Below are 19106 nucleotides of genomic sequence, written 5' to 3' on the forward strand. Positions count from 1 at the left end.
GCGTCGACGACGGCAGCGTCGACGAGGACAACGTATTGCTGTCGACGGTGAAATCGTCGACGCTGCTTCCTCACCAGCTTTAGCATTATCTTTCTTCGTCGACGACGGAGGTGTTTTTGTCGTCGTCGATGATCCCTTTTTTGTCGACGGTCCCGCCGACGGTGTTGAAACAGTACCCTTCTCCTCAGAAAGCATAGAAGAAGACCGTTTGATGGTAATCTTGATTTTCTGAGGTGATTGTGGCGGATCTGAGGCGGATTTCACTATTTTCACCTCACCAGCAGAACCCTTCTTCCCCTTAGCTGAGACTGAAGGGGATTTTGAGGGACTGCGCCCTGAAGACCCTGGAGTGGTCTTTTTTGGGGCCTTCTCAGGTCTTTTCTCGGAGGAATGTGTCTGAGTAGATCTACTTCTCTTCTGAGATCTCTTAGACGCCACAGATTCCTCTTCACTCTCACTCGAGAGGATCTCCTTCCTGGCCTTAACCTTCTGAAGCCAGATCAGTAGCCTTCTCTCACGATCTCTCAAGGTCTTATTCGAAAAGGTACGACATACCTTACAATCTGCTGCCTTATGGTCTGGATAGAGGCAGTAGATGCAGTCCTTGTGAGGGTCATCTGTATAAAGCCTTTTCTTAGAGCAGGTGGAACAAGCTCTAAATAATCCTTTCTTCTCTTTCTCAGACATGGTAGATGAAAAACCTCAAATCTAGTAAAAAAAACTGTAAAAGTAAAGGGTTTGAGCAGAGCTTAAAGGAGACTCCTTAGCACAACGTGCAGTAGAAAAATCTGAGACACAGAAGGTTCTCTCAGGAGTGTTCTAGAGGGTGAGGAGTTCTGACTGGTTCAGAAAAAATTTGGGCCTTTTTTACATAACAAAGTCTATGGGTTGCAAAAGGGAAATGGGCCTAGGCCTCTTTTCAGTTTGCTATACTACTAAGCACTGCTTTTTTATATACCGGAGACTCCCGTCTCGACGACGGGGAATGATTCAGGCATGTGAATCTATGAAAGTTCCAATACTGGAGTAATCTGTGGCTAGGGTTATCAGAAGAAACCCACTCAGCATATTCGGTTGCTGTGTGATCAGCTTTGTTCACTGTAGTGCATTTTCTTGCAAACCCTTGTTGTCTTTATTTCACCTTTCCTATACCAGGGGTTCCCATCAGACTGATCCAAGGTCCACTTGAGACAAAGCCTGCATCCACCTTCTGCTGGGCTGCATTTTACTTATAGAGAAAGTCTAAGTCTTAAAAAGACCTAAAAACCAACTTCTACTTGGCCAACCTTCAACCTTCATGATAGCAAAGTGCTTCATTGCAGACCCACTAAACACTTAGAAAATTGTAGATTATAATCCTCCTTTAGGCTCATTTTAGCATTATGAGACTTGAATCCTAATGAACAATATATGATTAAATTATGAAATAGCTATAAACTGGGTAACCCCCCCCGTTTTCCACCTATAACATTTAGTGCTTTGTAGTGAATACAGATTTACTATTTTACACTACCCGCTGTTTCCCCTCAAGAACGTTAACTGCATTCTACCTTTGATAAGCAAAATCTGGTCTAGGATGATGTAGGAGCTCCGCTAAAGCATGTTACCCTTTTCTATCATGCAAGACAGTTTTACACAAACCGTAGTGTGATTTACTGCATTCCAACTTTCAAAGTGCAAACGCTCAGAATTCAAGTCTGAACTGACAAAGGGAGTAAGGTCCTCTGGCACGGTGCAGCATAAAACTGGCTTGCTTGGTGGTAGTACTAATTATTTTTTTAACGTTTTTATTGACATTTTATATCTTTTATACACAACATACACTTATATTTTTTGCATCATGTTTGTTACATACTTGGTATACATTTCTGTGCCAGCTGTTTACGTGTGCAGTGATCTAGTTAGGACAGCTTGTGTCCAATGTGTGGATTGTGCCTATATGCGCTTCTGCTCGTGTTGTAGTATGGTCTATTGTTGCGATGTGCATCCTTCCTATATGCTCTGGTCTGAGAACTACAGGTGTGCTTTAATAACTGCTAACTTTTGGGTCTAACTGGGGTTGACTGTGGGTTGTACTCAGGCAGGAGCATTCGACTTGTGGGCTATTATGATGTTGATGATGTATGTTTAGGTGTGTGGGGGTTGCAACAGCTTCTACTGGTCTTTCCTTAGTCCCTGGTGTTTGTGTAAGCCGTAGTGAGATGTTCCTGTTAGAGGTATCTGGGTCTGGGATGCCATGGGTGATTAGTCGTGTGTTGTCTGAATTGGTGCAGGAGTTGTGCCCATTTCATGAATATGCAAATTTTACATGTCCCTCTCACTTCTTCACTTCTAACCACGTCCTCCACTGCTGCACCCCATTTATTCACTGCTCCTACCCAGGCAGCCACAGGGGGTCCCGCCGGGGACTGTCAGTAAATGGCTATTCCTCTCTTAGCCATCAGTATTGACAGTGACAAGAAGCGTGTCTGTACGTTATGAGCCTTCTGCCACTGGAATAGTCCCAATGCACAAGCCTCCCCTGTGTTCATGTCTGGTAGGCCCGTGGTTTTCGCAATGCCTAGTGTACAAATCTCTAGTAGGATTGCAGTGTGGGGCAACTCTAAAACACTAAAACATATGTTGAAAATCCGCCTCGGGTCCCCGGCAAAGGAGGGGGGGGGGGGCTTACAGGGGGGAGACACAGGAACTGCGTTTCTGGGTAATATCGTTGGAGACACTGGCGTTAAATATGCCCTATGTAGGATGTAAAATTGTATGTTTTTAAAGTGTGCATTTCTGGATACTTTTTTGGGGTATTCGATTGCTTGTTCCCACTCTTTATCATGCAATGGTCGTCCTATTTTCTCTTCCCACGTCTGTCGCAGTGGGTCCAGTGATTTGACTATGAGGTCGGACGGCTTTGTACAGCCAGGTGATTAAGTGTCTGCCCGCATCCATGTAGAATAGTATGTATTACTGGATGTCTCACAAGTTCCCCTTCAGTTAGATTCCAGAGTGGGCGGAAGCTGGTGATGATTTGTCTATGTACCAGGAATTGCTCTGGGGGAAGGTCATATTCCTCCATAATTGGTTGCACGGACATAATTGTCCGTTCTCTAATAGGGATTCAACCTCGATCAACGAATGATCTGTCCACACCGAAAGGTCCGGGCTGTGTAATATCTCTAGCTTCTGAGCAGGCCTATTGGTGGGAGCAATGGAGAGTAGAGGGGCTTCCCTGCATACATACAATGTATCCTCAGTATACATGTGTGGGCTATTGACACCTGTAGTGGGTAAGTTGGCATGGGTCTAGTGCTGGGTAATAATAGACGACGGATTGCTGGCAAAGGTATATGCCCTATCTCAGTTGTGGTTTCCCTTAGGTAACGCTCTGCCGTCGAAGTGAGAGGCACTGCAACTGTGTGGCCAAGTAGTATGCCTCGAAGGATGGGGCCCACAGTCCCCCATGGACGGGCAGTAATTGTAATTTGGACATAGCCACCCTATGTCGACCTGTGCCCCAAATTAGGGAGATAAGCAATGAGTCTAATTCCCGAAAAAAGGAGAGAGGAGGGATGACCGGGAGGTTAGCAAAGTGATATAATAATCTGGGTACTATGATCATTTTGGCCAAGGCCACTCGTCCAATTGAGGCTAGGGGAAGCGTCTTCTAGAAACCCACTGCCGCCCTTATCCCTGCTAGCACCTTACAATGGTTTCCCTCATATATGTCATCAGAGGAGTGATATAGTCTGATTCCCAATTATCGGGGGCCATTGTCACTCCAGGCGATGCTCTGGTCTCCTATTATGATGGTCTGGGGCGATGCCCGAGCTTAGTGGAAGAATCGTGGATTTGTCCCAGTTTACTTTAAGTTCCAAAGCCTCTGCAAATTCAGTTAGTGTTGTCTAGATTGGAGTTGGATGTGTGGTAATGTCGTGTACGTACAATAATCGATCGTCTGCATACAACAATATGCAGTGGATAGTGCCCACTATTGGGATAGCCCAGTTTTCTCTCTCCTCACCCGGGTGAATCGCTAATAGCTCCAAAGCTAGAGCAAACAGTAGTGGGGAGAGGGGGCACCGTGTTGGTGGCAGCATTGATTTGCTTGATGGGAGACAGGAGGGAGTCTGCAGAATAGACTGGGAAAATAAATCAACCACTAAATCTTTTAGCGTGGTGAGGCACTATCGATCCAGTTCTATGAGAAATGAAAAGCAGGGCACAAAGGACTTAAGTTATAAGACAGTTCTATTATTCACTGTATGAAACGTTCACAATGACATGAAAAGCTACGGTGGAACCAATAGTGGGGAAAATGTGCAGGAGTCTGTGAACAATTCCAGAACCACACTTTCTGCCTATGCTACAAAACTTAGGTTATCAATATGTTGTAGGAAGTGAATGAGGATTGCACAAATGGAAAAGGCAACTTTGGGTAAAGGAGCCCGGTATGATTGAACCAATGTTAAACCATGGCGAGTTAAAGGAAGCCCATTTTTACAAAGTAGCATTTATTGGCGTAAACTAAGTGCACCCGTTTTATTTACAACATTGAGCATTTCATACATACATATGGCATCAGTGCATGGTATTATCTAAATTTGTCATCTGTGCTGGGCACATCTACATAACCAGCAAGAACAGGTAATAGTGATAGTTTCTCTTTTAATACAAAGGGGCAACACAACAAACAGAAACACACTAAATGAGTGAGTAAAGTAGTCAGCGTTCAGCTAAACGTGCAGTGATAGTGCTATACGGTAAATATATAGGCTTTGTCAAATATTTACACAGACTTCCCACAGGATGAAATCTTGTCAACTTGTGTCATTGTGGAAATGCCTATGCACGATCTGTGGAGAGTGGACTTAAATGTAGGGTCTTAGGAATGCTCATTTTAGGAACACACACTTGATTGTTTGGATACGGTATCAATCATGTTTAGAACCATAAAAAATACCAAACTCTGCTCTCAAAGACTTACACTTGGAGTGTAAAATGTGCCCCGCTCTCTCCTTTTCTATCATTAAAGCCGATGCTCTAAAAAGAAGTAACTGTTGCTCCACGTAAAGCCAAGCATGGTAAACAAGTATTGCAAGTAAGAGCGCACACTGAAAACTGATGCAGCAAGTTAAGCAATCTCCCTTTAAGATACATACCTAGACGGGACGACCTTTTTGGAAGATAAAAAGCAATGAACAACTAAAGTCTGAATTTAGCCCTATAACTGAACTGGACAACTATTTACTCTAAAAAGATGTAAGACATACAAGTTAACTAATGGATTAGTGTGGAGCAAGTATGTGTTTAGGCACTTTCAGAATCTTTGAGTACTGAAAATAGAAGACAATTCAGTGAGGAATACATGTCCATGAGGATGCAGTCCTACCAAACTGAGATGAAGGTCAGAACCTTAGTCACAAGAACAATCCAGAGAGGACTAAAATATACATACAATATAAGGTAATTGTCTGAATCTACAGTGGATACGACGGTTAAACCTTCATCCTAAATGTAGTTGATTGTCCTTCGAATATTTGTAAAGAGATCGATGAATAGATTTTAAGGTCAAATCCACTACTACAGGAATAGGAAAGGAATATACTCTGTTGGCAGAAGAACTTGAGCCCTAGCTCTCTCTCAAACAGACTTGCTGCTACAGCTTTAGGTTGTTCATCTAGCGGACGTCTGCCAGTATACATGGAAATGTGGTAACTAATTATTGGGACCTTTACTTGCTACACATGGTCTTAAGGAAACGAAAACACCAAGCAGTCCGGATTTAGATCGAAGGTGTCCAGTTTCAGACGAGGGTAAAGTGGAGAGACCGTTAGAGCGAGGACCCAAAGTAGATTTGGGAATTCTTTGGGGAGCTCTTGCAGGCCAATGCTAAGATTTGTTTGTTGGAAGATGTGGAAAGGTAAGCAAAGGTATCATTGGATTAGTCTGTGTCGTGAGAAGATTGAGAACTCTGCTGCAAGGCTGGCCTGTCACTCTTACGGTGTACAGAATGTAAAAGAAGTCTGATTATCCTTCAAAACAGAAAATGATCCATCCCAGTGTAATGAGGAACAGCACAGATGAAAGAGTGGAAATGTAAATTGTCAAGCCCTAACACCAAAATCTATGTGCGACTAAGAAGGAACAATAGCAAAAAGATGTTTGTTATACAGTGCATAGATTATTGTACCAAAGGCAGTATAGCTGGCTTCAGAAACAATCACTAAACTGATATTCTCGCATGAACAAGATGGTAACGTGAGATATGTAGGTAGGAATACATTGCGGACTAGGATAGGTTTGCAGTAGAGCAGGGGGAAAATGGTCTGTTTGTTGGTTTTAAGGACCTAGATCAAATGGAATGGAGGTATAACACGTCAGAACCTTTCTGCACCTCAGAGAAGCACCATCACATAGGTGATCCAGCACTCATTTGTAGAAAAACAGACCCATTCTTGCTACCCACAAGAACAAACAAAGCTGCAACTATGACTTGTGTAAAATGAGTTTGGAGATCTGCCATTTTAGTCCCTATAAATGAAATAATAACACTGGTGAAAGGATCTGGGAGCCATGAAGATTCAGCAACTGTGATCCCTAGTCCTAAATAGTAAAGTTGCATATCACCATCTGAGAAACCCCACCCCTCACATTTTCATCAGTGCTCTTCAGACGACGGTGACAATCTGCTGAGCTTTGAAACCTCCGTCTGGAAAGATTTTTACCTGTAATTGCCCAGTGATCATCTTCAACCCATTGACTCTGACTACTTAGTTACGTGCTACAAGGCACTGGCATAGCGGCCCTAATACTGTTGCCAGAAATTGAGCAGAATAAGTCCCTAATCCACGTGGTTACTTGTTTTCGGAAACACAGACCATGTGGGAGGTATTTCCCAAGACACCAGAGTAGAAGAAAATGTTCTACCATGCACATTGGAAAGACAATAAATGAAAGAAAACTTAGGTCAAATCAAAGTCTATGGAGAAGAAAATTGTCAAAACCGTCCAGTACTAAGAAAGGAGATTATTTGGTCTTGCATAACTTGTTGATGCATTTCTGGACGATGATTTAGGGTATAGGTCCTCAACAAAAGAAAACATGAGCATTACCAGTTTGTACTAACAGAATGTGCAACCCATTTTAACAATTTCTAGGGCTGCTGCTCGCGTGCCACTTTGGCAAAAACATTTAGGAATTCTAATATTTGTGAGCAGTAAAGACAATTAAAGGGCAATACATTAAATTGCCCTGCCCTGCGAACTAAACATGACATTTGCAACACGCCTCTCACTCTTACCCTGCCATATAACAAATAGCCCTGCAGCTTGCAAAATGGGGTTTTCCAACAACAAGTTATTCCTAAACAATCACTTTACCAACTGAATTGTGATGAAATGACGGTGTGTCCTCGGGGTGGGAGTACATTAACTTATATTTAATATTTTTTCAGGTTGTAGGTAGCCAGTGTTTTTTTCACCTGTCCACTGTCTGTGAACCCACACATTCTTACAAACAAGCCGAACAGCTGATGCGGTGCACCTAAAGTAAATAAGCCACACTGCACGCTTACAGATGTGAAAATACAACGTTTTCCTGGCTTTTATTATGGCATCAAAAATGAACATTATGAGAATAGCACTTGGCATGTCCATGCTGACATACTCAGCTATGATGGCACATGCCCAGGTTCTCAACAACTGGATAGATTATTTTTGGTCAGGTTATGGTCAACGGGGCTTTCGTTAGCCACAACGGAAAACTGGAAGGTGTACACCACGAAGAACTTCTGAAGGTTTATGACGTGGATGCAATAGGGCTTGTTTACCTAAGTACAGCATAGTATTCAGAAAGACCTTAGAGTGAGCAGATTACCACAGTACACAGCTAAGAGTTCATAAATAACATTCTACCAAATATGCAAAGAATGGCATTTTGTGTCGCAATTAACACATGTTCAAGTCGTAAAAGTCTCTGCTCCGTACTAGAAGGCATGCAGTTTTCTCCTTCACCACAGATGGGTTTCTCGAATTTCAGCAATAATTTGTCCAGCTCTTTGCAGTGCCTGTGTGGAGAAATAAAAGAAAAAGACTGCATAAATATGTATCACAGCCATGGCAGTTTGATTACAAAGGGTTAGTGTAACTGCCCCTTCCTTTTGAACATGGTTGGATTACATGCTAAAATGGTCTGGATTGTGTACCCCGGCTTCTGAGGTTCCAGTTTAAAATTCCACACTGCTTTACAAATCAGATGCAACTCGGGGTCTCATTCCAAGATGCATGGTGAATGGTTGGTCAGTACCTGCTCCCGGTAAATACTAAAACCGCAGAGTAATGCATTTTCAGATGTGGAAATGCCATACACTCAGAGTTCTGCATGTTGCAATGAGGCAGCACATGTAGGATCGATGTTTTAGGCACATCTCGCCACATATTTTGCCTTTTTCCATAAAGATTTATGAGACAATCACCCCCCCCCCCCCCACACTCCCCCTACAAAATGTGTCCAGGACAACGTTGGATGTGAAATAACAACTGTTCATGACAAATCAGGTTACCAATGGTGAGAATAGGATGCAAAAAGCAAGTATTTTTGGTCATCATAAGAACCAACACAAACACATGTAGGCTAACTAGGGTATTTCAAGTGCACACCTTTTTGTTTCCATTTCGCATATTTTTGAATAATTACTTTGAGCATCCCAAATCAGATTAGTTATTAATAACAGGTGCAGAGCTACCACAATACCCGAGTTCTCAATTAAGCGCCAAAGCAGAAAAACAAAACGCTAGCCAGCACCCGTCATATTACAGTATTTATTATACAAAACCAATTGCAAAGGGATGATTCAAATATACAAGTTTAAAAAGAGTGCCTTGTTTCAGTTCATGTTTTTTCCAGACTTCTCCTGCCAACCTGTGTTTCGTCAAATGGAACACACCAACAAAAGTGCGGGAAATTTGCTGTCGGCGTGATGGAGCCAGAAGGAGGAGGTTACTGAACATTCCATGAAGAGGATGTACAGATTCAGTGCGATTCTGAAGATTATAAATTCCTTACACAAAGCACCTTTGCATGAATAGAGAGATGACCCTGAAGTATTCCATAAGAGTGGATATGCCCCGATTAAGTCCCATCCGACCAAACACAGCTTGGCTGGAGGAGGCTGAAAAACCCTTCAAAAACTGTGAAAGTATGCACTCATTTTAAACTTATACATACACGACCGCTCTATGAACTTGACTTTGTACACTAAATACTGTAATAATAGCAGGTGTGCAGGCTAGATTGTGTTCTGCTGTTTAGGATCATGAGAACCAATGTTAACTGACTTGTTTGTCTCTGGTAAGACAAACAATCAAGTGGATGGAGAGGATTTGAGTGAACAATTTATTTTGTAGGTATTTCACTTTAGCACAAGGTTTTCAAATCTTACAAAGGAAAATATGCAACAGGAGTTAGCTCAAATTATTTCCCCAACATATACCAGCTGTATGGTAAGCTTTGCTAATACAGTAGGACTGGCACACACGTCTTACGACACTAACGTATGTTTGGAATCCTAACATCACTGTACCTTCAGCATGTCGGCTGCCTCCTTCCTTCGCTGAGCCATGTCCTCAGATTCAGTCAATAGGTCTTCGAGTAACAACGATTTGTACAGCTGACCAACGAGTTCGCTCTGCAGAGTATCTTTCACATGGTTGACAAGAAAATGCATAACAGCCTTAGGGACACTGAAGAGAAGAAAAAAAAACAGGACTACGATTAACATTAAAAAAGTGTTCAGTAAAATCCAGCTAAAACATCTTCTATGCAATAACCATCAAGCTAAAAATAAAATAGCACAAACTGATCAAATAAAAGCATTTCTCCGACTTTCGGTCAGCAATTCGGGCTTTTGAGATAGATTGTGTCACTAATGGCAATGCTGTGTTGGCTGGGCTTGTCAATGCTTAATGCAGCCGGAAATTCCATTAGCAGTGCATTGGATAAGAAAGCAAGGAAGTCCACTACTTCTGGGAACACACAGAATATCTCACATGCTCATGTGTAATACTTCATTGGTATAGGGTGTAGTGCAGTTTGCACTGTGCTCATGTTATCAGATGTTCTTTCTACGAAAACATGGTCCACATTTAGGACTAGTCTTCCAGCCGAGCCATTGTTATTTTTTCAAACTAATTAAAGATTTTTCAAATCAAAACTAAGGTTTACTTAGATCACATAGACCAGTAATACTTACACATACTACACTCATTTAAAGATTGAAGGAATACATATCTAAATCACTGGTATAGCACCAGAAGGTTTACAGAGTGACTGATCAAGTCTTTTACCAATATTTATCAGAGTGACTGATCAAGAGTCTTTTACCAATATTTATCAGCAATGGTTTTAATAATTTATTCACCAGTGCCTGACTGGAGATTTCGGATAAAACAAATGTAGGATTGTTTTCAAGTTAATCAAGTACTACGCTTGTGTACACTATGTCCATCGAGGTTCCTGGTGTCATTTACAGATGGTGTTGAAGATTACTTACCCTGAATTTTTAGAGTAAAGGTAAAAAATAAAATGGGCATGCTAAATGCAAGTACATTTCTGTACCAAACGAATAAATGGTGGTTACTCCAGTATGGAACTTTCATAGATTCACATGCTTGAATCATTCCCCCGTTGTCGAGATGGGAGTCCCTGGTATCTTTAAATGTAATGTCAAAGTAGACATAGGGCCTAAGGCAACGTTATTTAGTAACATATCCATGTCCATATTAAAACAAGCATTTGCAATGCAATAGGTCTCGCATTATTTAAGTTTGAGCTATTAGTACTGTAAATGGCAATGTTTTTATTTATGCGCTATTTTAATTTTCTTTGCATAAAAAGGTACATATAAAATATGTGTTGTAGAAAAGTCATTTATGCAGTATTTACATTTTCTTTGCATAAAAAAGTACATATACAATATTTCTTGTAGAAAAGTTAAACATTTGGAAAGGGGCGACCACTCGGTCCCCCCGAACGTATGGCGGAGTGCCTCGATCCCCCCGGGAAGCCGTTTTTGGGGCGGGAAGCGCGTCTCGGCTGGTATGCCCGAAGCGGCGTAGCCGGGGCGCGCTTTTTCCCGCCCTAGAGTGGGCTGGCCTAGACACCGACGTAGCCAGCCCCGCCCTAGGGGCAGGCAGGGGCGGGTTTTTCGCCCGCCCTGAAGACGGATAAAAAGAGACGCAAGACCAGAAGACGTCCTCTTGTTCTTGTGCTCCGAAGCTGCACCTCCTCGCTACACGTGAGCTCGGGACGGAACGAAGAGCCAATTTTGAGTGTTTTGATCTTTTTCTTTGTCTTCTAGATACTTCCTCGGAGAGATGCCCAAGAAAGGCGCAAAGAAAATGACGACCGACCAGATGGTGCGGGCCCTTTGCAAAGAGGTGTCCGACATAAAGAAACGGTTGGCGGAGCGAGATGGGGGGGAGGGTTCGGGCCCTGCGCCGGCTGGAGGGAGACCTAAGAGGCCAAGAAGGGTTCCAGCCGGTGGGGACGTCCCGGTTCCCTCTGCCCCGCTCGAGGCGCCGACCCCAGTACCGATGGAGGGGAATCCAATCCCCGTTGTCGTTACCCCGACATCCAAGGAAGACATGCCCCCCGAGCTGGCAGCACAGCTAGCGGCATGGTTGGGGGATAGTAGTGATGGCGCCACGGCTGCCGAGGCACAGGCGCTGATAAAAGGGCTTCGTGAGAAGAGAGAGGCAGCTAGAGTGGCTGCGCCGTTGGCGGGGATAGACAAGTCGCAAGCGGCAGAAGCTGCGTCTGGTTCAGGTAAGCGGCCATTGCCGATTGCAAGGGACGAGTCAGCACCCTCTCGTAGAGAGAGATTGGGACAACATGTGCCTTTAGCTATAAAGGAAAAGATCTGGGCAGGGGAGTACGTGAATATTTTTTCCTTGCTTGTTGATCATTATGATGTGGAGCATGTGAAAAGTCAGAAGGACCTAATGCATCCGAGTGTTTGGCGCGCAAAAATGGCCGCCTTTAAGGTAAATGAGAACATTGGCAACTGGGGCAATGCATGGGGTATTTTCACATCGATTTTGGGGGAACGCAGGCCCGAGTTGCTTCCTGAGTTTCCCGTTTATCAATCACGAATTATGGGTTACTCAACAGCGTATCAAGGTAACCATTGGTTTTGTTATGACAATCTGTTCAGGAAAGAAAAGGAACATAACAAGAGTTTGACTTGGGATTGTTACGATTCTTTAACATGGGATAAAATGAAAGAATCGGGAATGTTAAGAATGCCATTGGTCGGGAGCAATGTTGTTGATTACTCCCGCCAAAATGTGGGGACGCCCTTTAGACAAAGTACGAACACCGACGACCAGTCGAGGCCCGCAGGCAACACAGGGAGAAAGGGTTTCTGTTTTAATTTCAACAAGGGGAAATGTACCAGGCCTCCGGGATCGTGTAAATTCAAGCACGAATGTAGTACGTGTGGGTCATCCCATCCTGAGTCATCGTGCAGAGCCAGAACGAGTGAGAATGGGGGTAAGGGAGGCGCCAAACAGGTCTAAGCTAGGCCGAGGGGCGCCTTTACCAACCCCGATTGATACCTTGGCAATGATTCCCTGGCTCAGCGAATACCCGGATCGTGCTTCTGCCGGGGTGCTGCGGAACGGTTTTACTCATGGTTTCCGCATCCCGGTAGGGGACTTTCAGGGTGTAGGGATGTGCAAAAATCAACTTTCCGTTTTACAACATACATCTGTAGTTCAAGAGAAAATTCAGAAAGAGGTTAGCCGGGGACGGGTCGCCGGCCCGTTTAGTGTACCCCCGGTACCGGATTTCGTTTGTTCTCCGTTAGGGGTGGTCCCCAAGAAGGACCCGGGTGAGTTTCGTTTGATCCATAATCTGTCTGCTCCACATGGCCTTTCGGTGAACGACGCAATTGATCCGGAAGTTTGTTCGGTGCGATACGCATCTTTTGATGAGGCGGTAGCCATCTTGAATCGCCTGGGGCACGGGACGTTGATGGCGAAATCTGATATCGAGTCAGCGTTCCGGTTGCTCCCGGTACACCCAGACGATCAGCGTCTTCTGGGATTCGGGTTCCAGGGGTCATTTTACATGGATAGGTGTATGCCAATGGGATGCTCTATATCATGTGCCTACTTTGAGCAATTCAGTACTTTCCTACAATGGGTGTTCACTAAGAGAACGGGTTTCCGAAATGTAATGCACTACCTTGACGACTTTTTGTTCCTTGGCCCCGCCGGTAATCTCGAATGTGCCCAGGCCTTAGCTGAATTCTGTGTGTTGATGGGTCATCTTGGTGTGCCATTGGCACCGGGTAAAACTGTGGGTCCCACGACTTGCCTCGAGTTTTTGGGGATCGAGTTGGACTCAAGGGAGGGGTGCTTCCGTTTACCAGCTAGTAAAGTGTCGAAATTCAGGGCAGCCCTCCAAGTATGTTTAAATGCATCCAAAGTTACACTGCATCAGTTGCAACAATTAGTGGGAAAGTTGAACTTTGCCTTGAGGGTGATACCAATGGCTCGCCCCTTTTCCCGCTCGATTGCCCAAGCGATGGTAGGCCTAAAGGAGGGTCATCATCACACAAGGTTATCGGCTGAGGTCCGCCAGGACATGCGGATTTGGTTAGCCTTCTTGGCGGACTTCAATGGCCGAGTCGTCTGGAACAAGCCAGCCGTGTCCTCCGAAGAGCTTGGGCTATGGACGGATTCAGCAGGAAGTGCAGGTTTTGGCGCCATCTTCGGCACAAAATGGTCGGCAAAAAAGTGGCCCCTATGGTGGCACGAGAAGGGGCTGACGAGTAACATCGCTTTCCTTGAGCTATTTCCCATTCTGGTGGCCCTGAGAACCTGGCCAGAAGGGTTCAGAGATCATTCTGTTGTGTTTTGGTCCGACAATATGACCGTGGTAGAATGCATCAATAGTCAGGCAGCTCGTTGTAAATTGATTTTGAGGCTGCTCAAAGAAATTGTCTTACTGTGTATGCAACTGAACGTGGTATTCAGAGCAAAACATGTCCCAGGGGTGATGAATCAGGCTGCTGATGCACTGTCTCGTTTTCACATGCAGGCTTTCTCGGGTTTCCTCCCTTCAGCGGACCCGGAGCCGGCACCCTTCCCCGAAGCTCTCTGGTCTCTCGGTGCCCCGAACTTCGTCACCTCGTGGGAGAGAGTCTAGCACCCAGGACAAGGAAGGCATATGAAGGGGCGTTCCAGGCCTATTTAGCCTTTTTGGGGGCAGAGAGAGGGGGACTTTGGGGTCAGGAAGAGTGGGTAGTACTTTTTCTGATGTCCTTACGTAGGGCTGGGAAATCGGTGGCTACGGCCCAAAGGCATCGTGCCGCCATTTCCTTTGTTGCCAGGGCCCATGGCATCCTGGACCCAACAGCGTCTTTTACAGTACAGAAAGCGCTGCGTGGGTGGCAACGCCTAGAGGGTCGCAGAGTAGACGTAAGACGACCGATAGGTCTAGACAGGTTGTCCCAGTTACTGGCCTCACTCCCTAACACATGCTCGTCCCCTTTCGAGACCTGTTTGTTCCGGACTGCATTTACGCTGGCGTTTCACGGGGCTATGAGAGTTAGTGAGCTAGTTGCAAGGAACAAACAGGATGTGTCGGGGGGCTTGTGCAGGGAACATGTTCAGATCAGGGGTGATGCGATGATTGTCTCCTTTCTCAGGTCCAAGACTGACCAAGATGGGAGAGGGGACTGCACGATCATTCGCAGGAACCCCGAGTCATCCATGTGTCCGGTACGGTGCTTAGAAGATTACCTAGCACGAAGGGTGGCATCATGGGGGGGGACATTGTTGAGGCATGCAGACGCCACCCCGCTGACGAGGTTTCAGTTTCAACGGGTGCTTGCAATGGCCATTTCCGCAGCGGGCTTGGACCCGGGCGAATTTGGGACCCATTCCTTTCGAATAGGGGCTGCCACTGAAGCTACAGCCAGGGGTCTTAATGTGGAACAAGTGAAACGTGTGGGGCGCTGGTCCTCCAATTGTTATAAGAGGTACGTGCGATTGCACATGTTGTGAAGCTGTAATCATGTTCTCACGCTTCTTGTCTTTTGTTTGTTTTCAGTTGCGCAAGCCTACGCGGCAGGGCGGACTGTGCAGTCGACCCAGCACCAGGCCAGCGGTCGCACGTCACCGGCTGTGAGGAAGGAGGTGTGGGTCGTGGGCCACTCATACGTGAGACGGGCCGCAGACGTATTCAAAGCAGGTGACATGATTCACGTACCTGGGGAATACGGGTACAGAGTGTCCTTCCACGGAAGGGGCGGTCTCTGTATTGACCAGTTTCAGAAGTTTTTTGAGGGTTTGTTAGAGCGGATGAGGTCACCGCCGTCCATAGTCATAGTGCATTTAGGGGGCAATGATTTGGTCACCACCGGTAGACGACTTCTCCTGGAGGCTATGCTTTCCACGGTAAGTTGGTTAGCAAGGAGAGTTCCGGGGTGCATAATTGCGTGGTCTCATATGATCCCACGAAAAGTGTGGCGGGGGGCTATCTCGATCCCTGCCTTGAATCATTCCGTTAGAAAATTGAATAACAAAGTGAGTAGGTTGTTCCGTTCCAAGACATTGCATTCGATCTCGCATAGTTGTATTAACGATGACAGTATGTATTTGGGGGATGGTGTGCATTTGTCGAGGGTGGGGAATGAGTTACTCATAGGAGACTTCCTAGCTTGGTTAAAATCGTTAAGTCATGACCTTTAGGTAGGAGTTTTGTGGGGGGTCCGGATAGCCGGTCAACTATCCGGACCTGTGGCGGTAAGGTCATGATCGGCGAGCACTAATTGGTAGATCCCTATGAGTGGGCGTCACCCAACACGGATGGGAGCGCTCGGGAGAGGTGGCCATTGGCCCCTCAGTGGGGAGGCGGTCCCGTCTAAGGGCGGGTCGCCGGAAGTAAAGGAAAGGCGGTCAAGGCCCCTTCCTTTGTAGGAGGGGTTACAGCCCCCTCCTGGGGAATTTCCCGGGGCCAGTGTCATCTGCGACGGCAGATGCGGTAAGTTGTGTGGGGTGGGGGGAGGTCCACGATACCTTCTAGATACCACACACAAGTCTTCGAACGACCTTTAAATGGCGTCGAGTCTTAAGTGCCCCCGTCAAGTCAAGGGAAATTGTTAGTAGTTGCACTTGAGGTAAGCCTCTGTGCTGTCGCCCCTCCCAAGTGGGAGGGGTAAGTCTGGTTAGGGATCTTGACACCGGTTATGACCTTGCCGTTGGCCCTTAAACGTTAGGATGTACAATTTCAGTGTTTCTAGAGAATGTTTTTGTAGGGTGCTAGTTCGGCTAGGAGAACCTCTGTATTAGAGAATATGTTAAGGTTAGCCAAACATCGCAATGTGATAATGAAATTGTACATAACATGAAACGTTTAATGTTTTAATTTTTTTTGTTTTAATAAATACGGCCGGGATGGTTACTCCATCCCACATCCAAAAACTTTAAGAACTGTTTCCGGTTTTCCTCCTTTCGGGGATTGTGTTGAGAGGGGGTGGCGGGTATCTCGGCCATATGGAAAGGGGCGACCACTCGGTCCCCCCGAACGTATGGCGGAGTGCCTCGATCCCCCCGGGAAGCCGTTTTTGGGGCGGGAAGCGCGTCTCGGCTGGTATGCCCGAAGCGGCGTAGCCGGGGCGCGCTTTTTCCCGCCCTAGAGTGGGCTGGCCTAGACACCGACGTAGCCAGCCCCGCCCTAGGGGCAGGCAGGGGCGGGTTTTTCGCCCGCCCTGAAGACGGATAAAAAGAGACGCAAGACCAGAAGACGTCCTCTTGTTCTTGTGCTCCGAAGCTGCACCTCCTCGCTACACGTGAGCTCGGGACGGAACGAAGAGCCAATTTTGACCCACCCACCGGCCCCTGAGGGCAGCAAGTTGTTGGGCAATAAAGTGAATTTATAAGTTTGTTCTTTCCATTTCGTTTACAGGCTGTGAGAGTATCAGTTTGTTGTTGATCATAATAAAGTATGGTGAATATCGTGTAGGTGGTTATGACTAAAATAATTTGATGTAGTGTTGCATTTTATGCATGTTCTTTCGGTCGTAGCGACCAATGTTTTCATAGGTTTGAGTAAGAATTGTCGTATTTATTTTTTGGTAGGCGGTAAGGTCATGATCGGCGAGCACTAATTGGTAGATCCCTATGAGTGGGCGTCACCCAACACGGATGGGAGCGCTCGGGAGAGGTGGCCATTGGCCCCTCAGTGGGGAGGCGGTCCCGTCTAAGGGCGGGTCGCCGGAAGTAAAGGAAAGGCGGTCAAGGCCCCTTCCTTTGTAGGAGGGGTTACAGCCCCCTCCTGGGGAATTTCCCGGGGCCAGTGTCATCTGCGACGGCAGATGCGGTAAGTTGTGTGGGGTGGGGGGAGGTCCACGATACCTTCTAGATACCACACACAAGTCTTCGAACGACCTTTAAATGGCGTCGAGTCTTAAGTGCCCCCGTCAAGTCAAGGGAAATTGTTAGTAGTTGCACTTGAGGTAAGCCTCTGTGCTGTCGCCCCTCCCAAGTGGGAGGGGTAAGTCTGGTTAGGGATCTTGACACCGGTTATGACCTTGCCGTTGGCCCTTAAACGTTAGGATGTACAATTTCAGTGTTTCTAGAGAATGTTTTTGTAGGGTGCTAGTTCGGCTAGGAGAACCTCTGTATTAGAGAATATGTTAAGGTTAGCCAAACATCGCAATGTGATAATGAAATTGTACATAACATGAAACGTTTAATGTTTTAATTTTTTTTGTTTTAATAAATACGGCCGGGATGGTTACTCCATCCCACATCCAAAAACTTTAAGAACTGTTTCCGGTTTTCCTCCTTTCGGGGATTGTGTTGAGAGGGGGTGGCGGGTATCTCGGCCATATTAATGATGTGCCCAAATAATTTTTATATGTACATTCTATTTGCAAACGGATGGGGTGGGGGGTGGGGGGGGTCTGAAAACTGAAGGAGGGCCTCGGGCCAGAACATCCTAACAATCATATTTTTTCATGTTTCAAATTATTTGTGGACACTTTTTCCAAAACAACATACTTGCAATTTAACAGCGAACAACAGGCTGACTCTATTTGGCCCCACCCCCTTTTGCGCCTATGACCCCTGTCCTCACGCCCTTCCCAGTGGAACTCCGGGCAATTTGTGGTATTCCTTAGTAAATCTTTTTAATTTCTAGCACACGAAAGGAGACCACAGTCACTTATGTGCCTGCGTCACCGTGGTGGATTCAAGAAGCTTCCCACGGCGTCCAGTTCTTACTGGAAAGCCGCTGTTATTGGCGAGCTCGCACTGATCCTAAACAAAGTGGTATTTTCTATGTAACTGGTCCCCCCGGCCAGGGCAGACTGAAGTGGCTCTAACCAGATTTCTACTGCTCCTTGCTCAGTAATTGCTGCTTCTACATGCCGTCTGCAAACCTGAAAACACCTGGAGATCTTTTCCGTCCGTCTGAATTTCTTGAATGAGTGTCCAGCGGCTCTAAATTTACCGGTTGTGTTTTTAATTTGCTACATTAAAATATTAATGAAGCACTCAACAAGAGGAACAATAAAAATACACCCTTTACATTTGTTTCACACCATACTATCCCACTGAGACACCAACACTGCCTTCAGCTACAACCCAGTTGTGCCCGGCTATATATACCTGGATGCAGCTCAATTCAAATTATGCACAAGAGTGATATGCTGCCTGGAAAAAAAAGTACCTTCCTGGAAAAAGCAAACCCTCATATGGATGCAAGATTAAGTAAAGCATGTGAAATGTAAGTAGAACAACATGGCTACCTTAACACTTTTATACTCATTATCCAGAAATCAAGAGTTTTTTTACTGAAACTTTAAGCACCACTACAGATCTCTGGAGGGACCAGTATCATGGTCCATGGATTATATCCTATTAACCGTGAGCAGTATGGTTTACAAAGACTACATTCCTAAAAACACTGAGCCGTGGTACGCATTTTATAAACTAAAATAAGGAAAAAAGCGGATAAGGATCACATTAATCGGTTTCCACTCCACCCATCAACCAGGTATTGCAGTACCTCCAGGAATGGTGCATCTCATCACCCAGGGAAAA

General features: G+C 45.6%; 1 protein-coding gene across 4 annotated transcripts in view; it reads right to left on the reverse strand.

Annotated features, from left to right (window-relative positions):
• Positions 1–4485: 4485 nt before the first annotated feature.
• The window catches only part of DNM1L (dynamin 1L), an 829340-nt gene continuing 814719 nt past the window's right edge, over positions 4486–19106 (reverse strand). For all 4 annotated transcript variants that reach the window (XM_086952767.1, XM_086952765.1, XM_086952764.1 and 1 more), the window contains 2 exons: positions 9572–9731; positions 4486–8056 (listed from right to left, as the gene is read on the reverse strand). In XM_086952767.1, the coding sequence (XP_086808893.1) occupies positions 8000–8056; positions 9572–9731 (217 nt within the window). In that variant the 3' untranslated portion in view covers positions 4486–7999. The remainder of the gene's footprint in view (positions 8057–9571; positions 9732–19106) is intronic.

Source organism: Lissotriton vulgaris, chromosome 1_2, assembly GCF_964263255.1.
Source record: "Lissotriton vulgaris chromosome 1_2, aLisVul1.2, whole genome shotgun sequence".
Lineage (NCBI taxonomy): Eukaryota > Metazoa > Chordata > Amphibia > Caudata > Salamandridae > Lissotriton > Lissotriton vulgaris.